General features: G+C 47.3%; 1 protein-coding gene across 2 annotated transcripts in view; it reads right to left on the bottom strand.

Annotated features, from left to right (window-relative positions):
• FUT11 (fucosyltransferase 11) overlaps nucleotides 1-12899 on the bottom strand; it is a 293142-nt gene that overhangs the window by 198599 nt on the left and 81644 nt on the right. For both annotated transcript variants that reach the window (XR_011205001.1, XM_069240528.1), the window contains exon 2: nucleotides 3188-3813. Coding sequence is in view for 1 of the 2 variants with exons in the window: in XM_069240528.1 (XP_069096629.1) it covers nucleotides 3188-3813 (626 nt within the window). In the remaining variant the exon portion in view is untranslated. The remainder of the gene's footprint in view (nucleotides 1-3187; nucleotides 3814-12899) is intronic.

Raw genomic sequence — 12899 nt, 5'->3', positions numbered from 1 at the left:
GCACTCCATCCTGTGACGCTCAACTCGCTCAGTTGTTCCCAGGTGGCGTGGGACCTTCCTTTGTTGTGCTGCACCAACCGGTTTTTGCACCTCCTTTGTCCCCGTGTCCTGAGACTCCCATGGGTGCTGCCTGGCATCCTGATGGCTCTCTAAAGTGCTGAGAGTCCCCTCTTCCTCCTCACACAGAGGTGAGGCCCCCAGGTTCCTCCTGGATCCAGCCAGGGACATTTTGATGCAAAAAGCATATTTGTCGTAACCAAGGCTTGTTGGCGACTTCCAACACGAAATCATGTTTGCATCCATCTTCACATCGTGGGACATCTTTTGCATCATGCAGGAACCCGCTGGCATCTTCCTAGGGTGCATTCCTGTAGCCTTCGACTAACAGGGGACTCTTCTTTTGCACCCTCTTCTGGGTTGGCAGGGGGTCCTGTCCTTCCTAGAACTTCTTTCGACTTCTGGACTTGGTCCCCTTCTTTTGCAGGTCTTCAGGTCCAGGAATCCAGCAGTTATTGTTTGCAGACTTGGTTGGTTACTGCAATAATCCCAATCACGAGGTGTAGTGTGTCCTAAGGAAACTTGCAGTACTTTACTCCTGCTTTTCTGGGCTCTGGGGTGGAGTAATTTACTTACCTTTACTGCATTCTTACTCTCTCAGCGATTCTGCACACACTACACTTGTCTAGGGGGGAATTCGTTATTTGCATTCCACTTTTAGTATATGGTTTTTGTTGCCCCTAGACCTTTTCTCTCCCATTGCATTCTATAGCATATCCTATTGTTTGCACTGTTCTATGACTAATTACTTGTCTAATGTTGGTGTCTAGTGTATATATTGTGTATAATATTTACCTCCAGAAGGAGTATTGTCTCTAAGATATTTTTGGTACTGTGTTACCCAAATAAATACCTTTATTTTTGGTAACACTGAACATTGTCTTTACTTGTGTATAAGTACTGTGTAACTATAAATAGTATTGCATGAGCCTTGCATGTCTCCTATTTCAGCTTACGATGCTCTGCAATAGCTACCTCTATCAGCCTAAGCAGCTAGAACACTACTACATTTCACTAATAAGGGATAACTGGACCTGGTATAAGGTGTAAGTACTCAAGGTACCCACTACAAACCAGGCCAGCCTCCTACACCGCCACTTAAACCAATACATTTGTTGTATGTTGGCCTGCCTGTCTGCAGCTCCCTACCCTGGACCCGTGTTCTCGAGGTGCTTCCTGGTTCGCCCCACCTGTTCATTGAACTGTACAAAGCATCCCCCCTGAGTGCTATTTTGCCTCCAGGATCTCTTGGTATGTGGGGAGTGCATTATTGCTCCACAGCACTTGGTGAGATCAGTTGGGCTCAGGAACTGCCTGTAAGGACTGCAGCCTTGTCAGAGTGTCACAGCCCCCCTACGCTGAGATCCCTCCTGGTACAGAGGCTTTAGGGACTGTAGATGGGAGCTGCTCCATGTACTGGGCTGCTTTGTCCTTTTCACTACATGTGACAAGGCTTGCGAAACCCACCAGGGTGGTTCGACCAGCCTTAGGACTGGGTGCACAGGGTTGCCGGACCCACGCACATATTACCGACACAGGCGCATGTGTGCTGCCCCAGCCCCTGCCCTTCTGTCGCCAAGCAACGAAGATGCGCTGGGACCTGGAGCCGAGATCCCCTGATAACAGCGTTGACTTCACCTTGAATCGTTAGCCAAGGACCCCATTCCGGCAGCAGCCCATGACCATCAGTCCCCATGTTAGGCTGGCTCTAAGTTTCCAATCACATCTACTTTGGAGCACAAGGGCAAACCGAACTTTTCCATAACTGCAGCTCACCTCTCAGCTCTGCGAGGGCAGTGTGTGACCCGAGAGGGCTCGGAACACACATTCGCTGTGTGAGACATTGTACTTCTCTTCTGGCTCACAGTATGTGGAAGCCTCAGAGGGCCCCAGGAGGAGCGCAGGGACATCTCCTGAGCTGGGGTCTGTGGACAACAACCGCCAATTGTGGGAGCAGGGTGGCTGTGCTAAAGTATCGAATTCACCCAGGTTTGGGGAACTTATCTTCTAACACCTAATCTAAAGGTTAGGTGTTCTGCCCCCTGAAAGTATACACGTGATTTATATTATGCAGATCTAGCGGCTGCCACAGAAACTTGCCTCTCTGTAGTGCTTGCATTAACCCATGTCGTTTAGCCCTACCTCCACCAGGCTCTTGCTCACAATCACTGTAATTTTCCTAAAAGGAGGTCAAGTGACCCTATATCCTAAGCTACTCATGGGGATTTGTGTACGGGTCTAACCTGTTGGATCGGGCCTCTGATTCTAAGGCATTACCCGAGGTGTATTTCTCGAATATGTCGTGGTGGTTATGCCCTTAGGGGGGACACTTAGTGATGTATGGATTTCTGCCGCATTATATACACACCGGATATTCACTGGTATTGTGATCACTATTAATTATTGCATTATGCAGAATAACAGACCAACTCAGTTGTGGCGTACACTGCAGTGGTTCTCCTCCTTTATTACTGGTTGCTAATATGATTTATGTCACTTTGGCCCTCAAAAAAAAAGCGACAAATAGGTTTTACATATTATCCACAGTGTTTATGATATCTTTACCATGCTTCATGTACAATATATCACCCGTTTTCATAAATAATCCGCTGAAGAGACTATTTTGTGTGGTATTTATTGTGTCACTAATGTGAGTGTGTTGCACAAACGCTTTACACATGACCTATGAGGATAAGCCGGACTGCTCTGGGCCAAGCTACCGGGGGTGAGCACAGGTTCTCTCTGGTGTGTAACTGACTTGCCCTGACCAGAGTGGTGAGTTCTGTCTGGCCTAGGTGCATACCCTAGACAACCAGACATCTAGTTTCTAACACAAGCAATTTCCAAATTTGCTGCAGATCCATTTATTGGATCAAAAGAAGACAAATCAAACAACGCCTTTTCAATGGAAAGCAGGGCTGAAATATAACAATACAAAAGCACTAGCACTGTACATTGCACACACATTTGTATAGATATTATTTATGTGCCTTTTAAGATTCTTGGACCACTAACACTTGCTATTGTCAGAACTCTTCATCCAGCACTAAGATTCTTGCAGGATAACAATTCTTTTCAATAAACTTGCAAGAATAACATTATATAGCTACTATTTTTTATTTTATGTTACCTGTCACTTTCAGGCAGATCTTCCACATTTCCAAAGCCTGGCACTGGCATAGGGCACCCCATATGACTGTATTTGGCTATGCGGGGTGCTGGTGTAGGCAATTTGCCAGCAGACTTCCGATGTTTCCTCTCTTCTGCAATGCGTGCATTTTCTTGATCACAGATGAAACACTCAAATCCACTGAGGTAGTTGGGTGCAGTCATGTCATTCACTCCCCACTCACGACCCTCCAGGCTCTCCAGCAAGAATTTGTTGGTAACTCCACCAGGCTTCTTATATTCAAGGTACCTCAGGTATTTCGCATTATCTCTGTTAAGGGACTCTATGAACTCAGCCAGCACTCGAGGTTCAGGAAAGTTGTCCACCAGAATAACTGAATGGTCGTTGGGCATCCAATCCTGCACCGATGCTGACCCCCGATAGATTGGAATTGCACCCAGGTGCATTGTACGCCAAAGCTTTTCAGTCATGTAATCTTGACACAGCGCATTCTCCATTGCCAGGTGGAACTTGTACTTGGAAACAAACAACATAAACTCTGGATCTTCTGTCGTGGCAGTGGATGTGTCCTCCAACCGTACATTGGGAAGCTTTCTGTTATTAAGGCATTTGCCATACGAATCTACCTGAAATATCATAAACACATCTTTAGTGGTGTCTTATAAATCTTTTACAAGTTGAAAGTAAGAGAAGTTAAACTATTCAGATGGTGCATGCTTTAAAGGACAGGTTTTCCTCTGTTGTTTAGCAGCTCAACATACATCTTATGAAATGATAGCAATGCACATATCAAGGCAAACCTCTAAGGAAAAACTATTTTGTAGATTTAAATTTTAGTTCTAGAATACTACACTGTACTTAGAGAAAGGTATGCATTAAATGCAGAATGTGGGTTACATCTCTTTAAGTAAGCCATTTTTTAATTTTTTTTATAAATGTGTTAATTTAAGTTATCCACAATGTTTTCAAAAACAGAAACAAAATCAAAGGTTTGAACAAGTGTTCCCACAACACCACTCTCTCTGCATGGGCAGGCACAACACAGTTCCTCAATAGGCCCTCTTTACACATTAAGGTGATTGAACAAGATGTGGTAATTCTCCCGTCCCTGAGCTGCTGGCGTTTACTCTGTGTTGACCACAGCGATGTATTCTGCCAAAGAATGCACATCCAGACAATCCACATACTGGTCATGTTAACAATAAACAGTAAGGCACCAACACTAGAACTGTTTAGGCAGGCGAAAATAGCAATCCATTGAAGACCAGAAGAGCAGGAGCTAATACTCTGTTTCCCCCCTCATTAACCAAGTGCATTTAGAGAGCAGATATATACACATTGAGCTGACCGTGCCCAAAGGATGTTCAGCCCGACATGCACGACAATTATTTCACAATATACAAGGAGGGTGGCTCCATCTAAGACCCTGTTCAGGAGGCCATGTGTCATCAGGGGCTACTGGGCCACAATCAAAGAGGCTGGGTATTTGACTCTGATGTCCCAGGTCTATAGATACCGTAGCTGTGCAAAATGCACCAGGTACAACACTTTCTACACTTGACAGTTGTCTCAAGGTACTATGGTGGTGTTTTAACTCAGAGCTCAACAAACCATCAATGACCCAATAAAGTGAAGGTCCAGATCAGCACTTATCTTATCAAGATAAAATGTTGCTTCACAAGGATACTCACAACTACATGCTACTAACAGGTAAATCGAAGTCAATAACTGGTTGCTATTTGGAAATGCTATGACCACCCCACCCCCTTGATGTACCCACTGCCCTCAGGCTCTCTCCCCAGTTTTGGGTGGTCATGTAGATCTCTCCGGGAAACAGGAATAGCATGGTGAAAGGCAATCACCCCCAAACAATACGTGCATTCAGGCTTTTTACTTCTAACCAGCTCACAGATGAATTCAGTCCTCTCAGGTCTCTCTCGCTCCACCCAGTACTCCTGGGTAAGTCCAAAACCTCCAATGAGTAGTGGCACACTTCCTGGGCGGTGCAGGTATGCTCCCTTACAACCAAAGTTCACAAACTGACTGCCAGAGCTGAGAATTCCGAGAGACGATCTTGTTGGAATAACCTCTGCATTGTGGGGTTTCCGGAGGGTGCGGAGGGCACCAACCCTACATTATTCTTCTAGCAATGGTTATCGCAAAAGGTGGCACTGGATCAGTTATCAGAGCACTTCCATGTGGAGCGCGCTCACAGAGTACCGGTACTACGCCCCCACCAGGGTCCTCTCTGAGGCCTGTAGGTGCATGCATTCTGAATTTTAGAAACAAAGAAACTCTCCTGCAAGTGTCAGGGGCAACATCTCCACTCCACTGTGATAACACCAGGGCCTAAATCTTCCTGGACAATACCCTACCGGTACCGCACCACAGGGCCTCCTTCCTTGGTTTAAAGAACAAATTACAAAAAGTCAGCCTACACTACTCGCTTCTTTTACCGGCGAAGCTGAAGGTGATAGCTGGTAATAAGACATTCTTCTTCACGGAACCAACGGACACCTGGGACTGGGTGGCCCCATCACCTTCCTCCCTGGAGCGGCAGCATAGTAGCATCAAGACTTCAAACAAGTGGAGACGAGCGTTCCGCCACTGACTGAAAGCCCTGGTACAAGGGACCCCTTTGCCAGAGTAAAGCCAGGGACGAACAGGCCCAAGCGCTGGAAGCAGCTGTCATTATATGAACGGACAGACGCTTGCAACAGGCCTTCTCCCCAGACAACAACACAGTTGAATCTACCTCCATGCACTCTGAGGACAGTAAAACTTCACAGCTCTTGCCAAATGTCACACCCCAAACAGCAGATGACATCCTATGATACTCACATTGAGAAGGCAGCTGTGATGATTGTTGGCGCAATCCCTTCTGAAATGTATAGGTGGCAATTGGGAACTTGAAGAAAGTGATCATATAGAAGACATAGCTTCCTCGGCTCATTGCTCGCCTAATTACTGGTACCTGGATTTATTGCAGAGCTCTATGTCCCCAATAAGCCTGGGCACCTCCATCCTTTTTCTTCTCAGATGACTCTTAAGCGCAGTTGAAGACCATGGAGGCCAGAGTAGGAGCACCCCATCTATGGGTTCCAATGTTAATTGATTGGGCGGCCCCACGCTTAGGGGTTCCCCTGGGTTGGGAGTTCAGGTAGTGCAGGAGGCTGGCCTGGTTTGTAGTGGGTACCTTGGGAACTTACACCTTATATCAGGTCCAGTTATCCCTTATTAGTGGAGTAGTAGTGTTCTAGCAGCTTAGGCTGATAGAGGTAGCTATAGCAGAGCAGCTTAGGCTGAATTAGGAGACATGCAAAGCTCATGCAATACCACTTATAGTTACACAGTACTTACACACGAGTAAAGACAATACTCAGTGTTACCAAAAATAAAGGTCGTTTATTTGGGTGGCACAGTACCAAGAATATCTTAGATGCAATACTCCTGCAGGTAAGAATTATACACAATATATACACTAGACACCAAATTAAGCCAAATGATTAGACATAGCATAGTACAAACAAAAGGAAATGCTATAGAACAGTGGTTTCCAACCTTTTGACTTCTGTGGACCCCTACTTTATGATTACTGGAACCCGGGGACCCACACTGACTCGTTCTTGGAGTCCGGGGACCCCCCACTAAGTCATTACTGAAAGCTGGGGACCTAATCTTTTGATATTTTTTTATTATCTAAGCAGTCGCGGACCCCCTGAGGAGGCTTCTCGGACCCCCAGGGGTCCCCGGACCACAGGTTGGGAACCACTGCTATAGAATGCAATAGGAGAAAATAGGTCTAGGGGCAACACAAAGCATATACTAAGAAAGTGGAATGCGAATCACGAATTGCCCCCTAGACAAGCGTAGTGTGTGCAGAATCGCTGGGAGAGTAAAAATACAGTAAAGGTAAGTAAATTACCTCACCCCAGAGCCCAGAAAACCAGGAGTAAAGTACTGCAAGTTTCCTTAGGACACACTACACTTCGTGATATGGATTATTGCAGTAAACAACCAAGTCTGCAAACAACAACTGCTGGATTCCTGGACCTGAAGACCGGCAAAAGAATGGGACCAAGTCCAGAAGTCGAAAGAAGTTCCAGGAAGGACAGGAGCCCCTGCCAACCCAGAAGAGGGTGCAAAAGAAGAGTCCTCGGTTGGATGAAGACTGCAGGAATGTACCCTAGGAAGATGCCAGTGGGTTCCTGCATGATTCAAAAGATGTCCTACGACGTGAAGATGGATGCAGACGTGATTTTGTGTTGGAAGATGCCAACAAGCCTTGGTTACGACAAATGTGCGTTTTGCGTACAAATGGCGCTGGCTGGACCCAGGAGGGACCTGGGGGCCTCAACTCTGTGTGAGGAGGAAGAGGGGGCTCTCAGCACTTTAGAGAGCCCTCAGGATGCCAGGCAGCACCCACATGAGTCCCAAGACATGGGGACAAAGGAGGTGCAAAACGTGGTTGGTGCAGCAATACAAAGAAGGGGTCCACGCCACCGGAGGTCAACTCAGCGAGTTGAGCGTCGCAGGATAGACTGCTGGGGACCTGGGCCAGGCTGTGCACGAAGGAATTTTGCAAATAGTGCACACAGGCCTCAGGAGGTGAAGAAGACACGGTGCACATGGGTACAGTCGCTCTCACGGAAGGCAAGGTCTTGCCTCCTCCAAATTGCATCAGCAGAACCTCAGGACAATCTGTGTCGATGGGGTTCACCCTCTGTGTTTCTAGGGGCACGTTTGTCGCTGTGAGAGGAGTCCAGGAGTACTGGTCGTCGACTTGTAAGGAGCCTGCGTGAGCAGGGGAGTGACTCCGTCACCCCATGGGAGATTTCTTCAGTTCTTCCGCTGCAGGGTGAAGACGGGGAGTCCCCAGAGCGTGCACACCATGGAAACTGGTGCAGCTGCTGGCTGGAGCTCAAGTTGCAGAAGTATCCCTTGTGAATACTTTGTTGCAGTTACAGCGGTTGCCTGGAGCAGGCTGTGGTTGATCCGAGGTTAGAGGATGAAGTAGTAGTTGTGGCGGATTCCTGCTGGAAACTTGCAAGTAGAATTTGAAGAGAAACCACAGGAGAGACCCTAAATAGCCCTGAGAGGGGGATTGGCTACCTTATCAGTTATGGACCTATCAGGAGGGGCCTCTGATGTCACCTGCTGGCACTGGCCACTCAGAGCCCCCCAGAGTGCCCCAACACCCTGCAAAGCAAGATGGTTGAAGTCTTGGACACACTGAAGGAGCTCTGGGAACTACTCCTAGGGTGGTGGTGGACAGGGGAGTGGTCACTCCCCTTTCCCTTTTCCAGTTTTGTGCCAGAGCAGGGGACAAGGGGTCCCTGAACCAGTGTAGACTGGGTTATGCAAGAAGGGCACCATCTGTGGCCTTCAAAGCATTTTCAGAGGCTGTGGGAAGCTACCCCTCCCCAGCCTGTAACACCTATTTCCAAAGGGAGAGGGTGTAACACCCTGCTGTCAGAGGAAATGCGTTGTTCTGCAGTCCTGGGACTGAGCTGCTCGGACCCCAGGAGGGCAGAACCATGGCTGTGATGTGGCAGCAGCTGTAGCTGCAATGCAAGCCTCAGAGAGCTGGTTTGGCAGTACTGGGGGTCCATGGTGGAGACCCCAGGATGAATGGAATTGGCTCCCCAGTACCAGATTTGGAATGGGGGGACAATTCTATGATCTTAGACACCTTACATGGCCATATTCAGAGTTACCCTTGTGAAGCTACATATAGGTATTGACCTATATGTAGTGCATGCGTGTAATGGCGTCCCTTCACTCACAAAGTCCCAGGAAATAGCCCTGAACTATGTGGGGGCACCTTTGCTAGTGCAAGGGTGCCCTCACACTTAGTAACTTTGCACCTAACCTTCAGCAAGTGAAGGTTAGACATATAGGTGACATAAAAGTTACTTAAGTGCAGTGAAAACAGTTGTGAAATAGTGTGTGCACTATTTCACACAGCCTGCAATGGCAGACCTGTGCAAGGGTTTATCTGAGCTCCTTATGGGTGGCAAAAGAAATGCTGCAGCCCATAAGCTTTCCGTAGGGAAACTGACCACCTCAACAATTTAGGGTTTTCACCTTTCATTTGTTAAAGCCATAATATAGGTTTGTGGTCTGTCTGAACAATGAAGTGAGTCCCAAACAAGTAGGGTCTCAGCTTCTTCGGTGCCCAGACCACAGCACAGGCCTCCCTCTCTACAGCAGACCAACACTTTTCTCTAGGGGTCAACCTCCTGCTAATGAAAACAACAGGTTGATCCTGGACCTCTGAGATAAGTTGTGATAGTACAGCCCCTACCCCTAATTCAGAAGCATCTGTTTGAAGAATTACTTTTTTGGAGTAGTTTGGTCTCTTTAAGACAGGTGCAGAGCGCATTGCCTGCTTAAGCTTCTCAAAAGCTTCCAGACATCTAGCTGTCCACAATACCTTTAGGCATTTTCTTACTGGTGAGGTCATTAAGAGGGGCTGCAATGGAGCCATAGTTCTTAGTGAACCTCCTGTAATACCCAGTGAGACCCAAGAAGGCTCTGACCTGGGTCTGAGTAGTAGTGGGAGCCCAGTCCATAATGGTCTGAATCTTCCCCTATAGTGGTGCAATCTGTTCTCCATCCACTAGGTGGCCCAGATAACTCACTTTCCCCTGCCCTATCTGGCACTTTGAAGCCTTGATAGTTAGGCCTGCTTTTTCCAGGGCCTCCAAAACTTTTCAAAGGTGGACCAGGTGATCATCCCAGGTGGAGCTAAAGACAGCAATATCATCCAAATATGCTGCACTAAAAGCTTCCAAACCTTCGAGGACTGTATTCACCAGCCTCTGAAAAGTGGCAAGTCCACTTTTCAAACCAAAGGGCACAACTGTGAACTGATAATGCCTTCCAGTGGTAAAAAATGCAGTTTTTGCTTTAGCATCTTCTGACATTTTGATCTGCCAATACCCTGTAGTCAAATCAAAAGTGCTTAGATACTTAGCAGATGCCAGTGTATCTATTACCTCATCTGCCCTGGGTGTAGGGTGAGCATCAGTTTTGGTTACTGTATTGAGACCCCCTATAGTCCACACAAAACCACATTTCTCTCTTTCCATCTTTGCTATGTGTTTTGGGGACAAGCACCACTGGGCTGGCCCAGGGGCTATCAGAAGGATCAATAACTCCAAGGTCTAACATTTTCTGAACTTCAGCTTTTATGCAATCTCCGACATGGTCAGGTTGCCTGTAAATTTTACTTTTGACAGGTAAACTGTCTCCAGTGTCAATTGTATGTTCACACCAAGTAGTTGTACCAGGTGTAAGTGAGAAGAGTTCAGAAATATGATCAAGGAGATTTTTACAGTCTTCCTTCTGCTCAGCAGTAAGGCAGTCTGCTAAAACTGCTCCTTCCACTAAGCCAGGGTTCTGCAAAGTCAGTCCTGGAGAGCCGGGTCCATGCCAGATTTTTAGCATATCCACATTTAGAAACAAGATGTTTCAGAAATCTACATTTTTCTAAATGTGGACATGCTAAAAATCTGCCATGGACCCGGATCTCCAGGACCGACTTTACAGAACCCTGCACTAAGCCATCAGCTTCAGTGTTGGAGAAGAGATCAGGGAGAGAGTCACTCTCTTCTTCCGGTCTCTCATCTGTAGCCATGAGCATGGTTAAGTCAGCCCTGTCATAGTAATGCTTTAGGCGAATGACATGAAGCACCCTAAAGGGGCTTCTGGCAGTGCCCAGGTCCACCAGGTAGGTATCATAACTTTTCTTTTCTACAATTAGATGGGGTCCACTCCATTTGTCCTAGAGTGCTCTTGGGGCCACAGGCTCCAATACCCACACCTTGTGTCCTGGGTGGTACACTGCCAGGACAGCCTTCTGGTCAAACCATTGCTTTTGGAGCTCTTGGCTGGCTTGAAAGTTTTTAGTGGCTTTTTTCATGTACTAAGCCATTCTGAATCTTAGGCCAAGGATAGAGTCCACAATGTCTTGCTTTGGAGCTTTTAAAGGTTGTTCCCAACCCTCATTAACAAGAGCAAGGTGACCCCTAACAGAGGGCCCAAATAGGAGTTCAAAGGAGCTGTAGCCCACTCCTTTTTGGGGTACCTCCATGTAGACGAAAAGGAGGCATGGTAATAGGACATCCCATCACCTTCGTAGTTTTTCACAGAGTCCCATAATCATACCTTTGAGAGTTTTATTAACCCTCTCAACTAATCCATTAGTTTGTGGATGATAAGGGGTGGTGAACTTGTAGGTAACACCATACTCCTTCCACATTGCTTTTAGGTATGCAGACATGAAGTTACTACCTCTGTCTGATATAACTTCCTTAGGGAAACCCACCCTGGAAAAGATTCCCAGGAGGGCTTTTGCCACTGCAGGTGGTGTAGTGGCCCTTAAGGGGATAGCTTCTGGATACCTATGGCATGGTCCACCACCACAAGGATGAATCTATTGCCAGAAGCTGTTGGAGGGTCAAGGGGGCCAACAATATCAACCCCTACCCTTTCAAAGCGCACCCCAGCTACTCACAGTGGAATTAAGGGGGCCTTTGGGGGGGCACCAGTCTTGCCACTGACTTGGCAGGTGACACAGGAGCGACAAAAATCCTTTGTGTCTTCTGACATATGGGGCCAGTGAACATGTGGAACAAGTCTGTCCCATGTTTTACTCTGGCATAAATGCCGAGCCAAGGGAATGTAATGAGCAAGAGTTAGGAGGAATTCCCTGTACTGAAGGGGGATGACCAATCTTCTGGTGACACCATGTTTAGGGTCCCTTGCTTCAGTATAAAGTAAATTATTCTCCCAATAAACTCCGTGGGTCTCAGTGACATCAAAAGTTTGCTGCTTGACAGCTTGCTGTCTCAGGCCCTCCAATGTGGGGCAGGTTTGTTGTGCCACACTCAGCTCTTCCCTGGCAGGCCCCCCTGCACCCAAAAGCTCAGCTGTGTCAGCTTCCAGCTCCTCTGGTGTAGGTTCTGCACAGGGAGAGAATTCCTCTTCCTCAAAACGGGAATCATCTGTGGAGGGAGGGATAGTGGACAAGGGTTTGCCCTTCTTACCACTAGTTTTTGGGAGCACTTGGTCCATTGTTCCAGGATCCACGTTTCCCTGTCCTCTTTGCTTCTTGGCCTGAGCCCTGGTAAGAGCAAAGATATGCCCTTGAATACCCAGTATTGCTGCATGGGCCTCCAACTCCACTTCAGCCCAATCTGAAGTCTCCAAATCATTGCCTAGCAGACATTCTACAGGTAAATCAGTGGCTACCGCAACTTTCTTTGCACTAGTAACCACCCCCCCACTAGTTGAGATTCATAACAGCCATGGGGTGGCTTACAGTTTTGCTATGGGTGTCTGTCACTTGGTAATGGTGACCAAGTAGGTGCTGCTCAGGGGCAAACAGTTTGTCTATCACCATACTGACACTGAGACCTGTGTCCCTGTAGGCCTCAGCCTGAACACCATTAATCAGGGATAGCTGCTTGTACTTATCCATATTAAGGGGACAAGCAACTAAAGTGGCTAGGTCGATGCCACCATCAGAGACTAAAATAGCCTCAGTGATCTCCCTAACTAGACCAACCCCCAACTACATTACCAAAGGTAAGCCCAGCTACACCCTTTAATTGGCTATTAGTAGTGCTCTTCCCACCACCACTTCTATTATTAGGGACACTAGTGGTTGCAGTTGGGGTTGTGGAGGTGGGAGGTTTGGTGTTTC

This window comes from Pleurodeles waltl, chromosome 6, assembly GCF_031143425.1.
Source record: "Pleurodeles waltl isolate 20211129_DDA chromosome 6, aPleWal1.hap1.20221129, whole genome shotgun sequence".
NCBI lineage: Eukaryota > Metazoa > Chordata > Amphibia > Caudata > Salamandridae > Pleurodeles > Pleurodeles waltl.
Note: the sequence above shows the minus strand (reverse complement) of the source record. Positions and strands in the feature narration are given on the sequence as shown.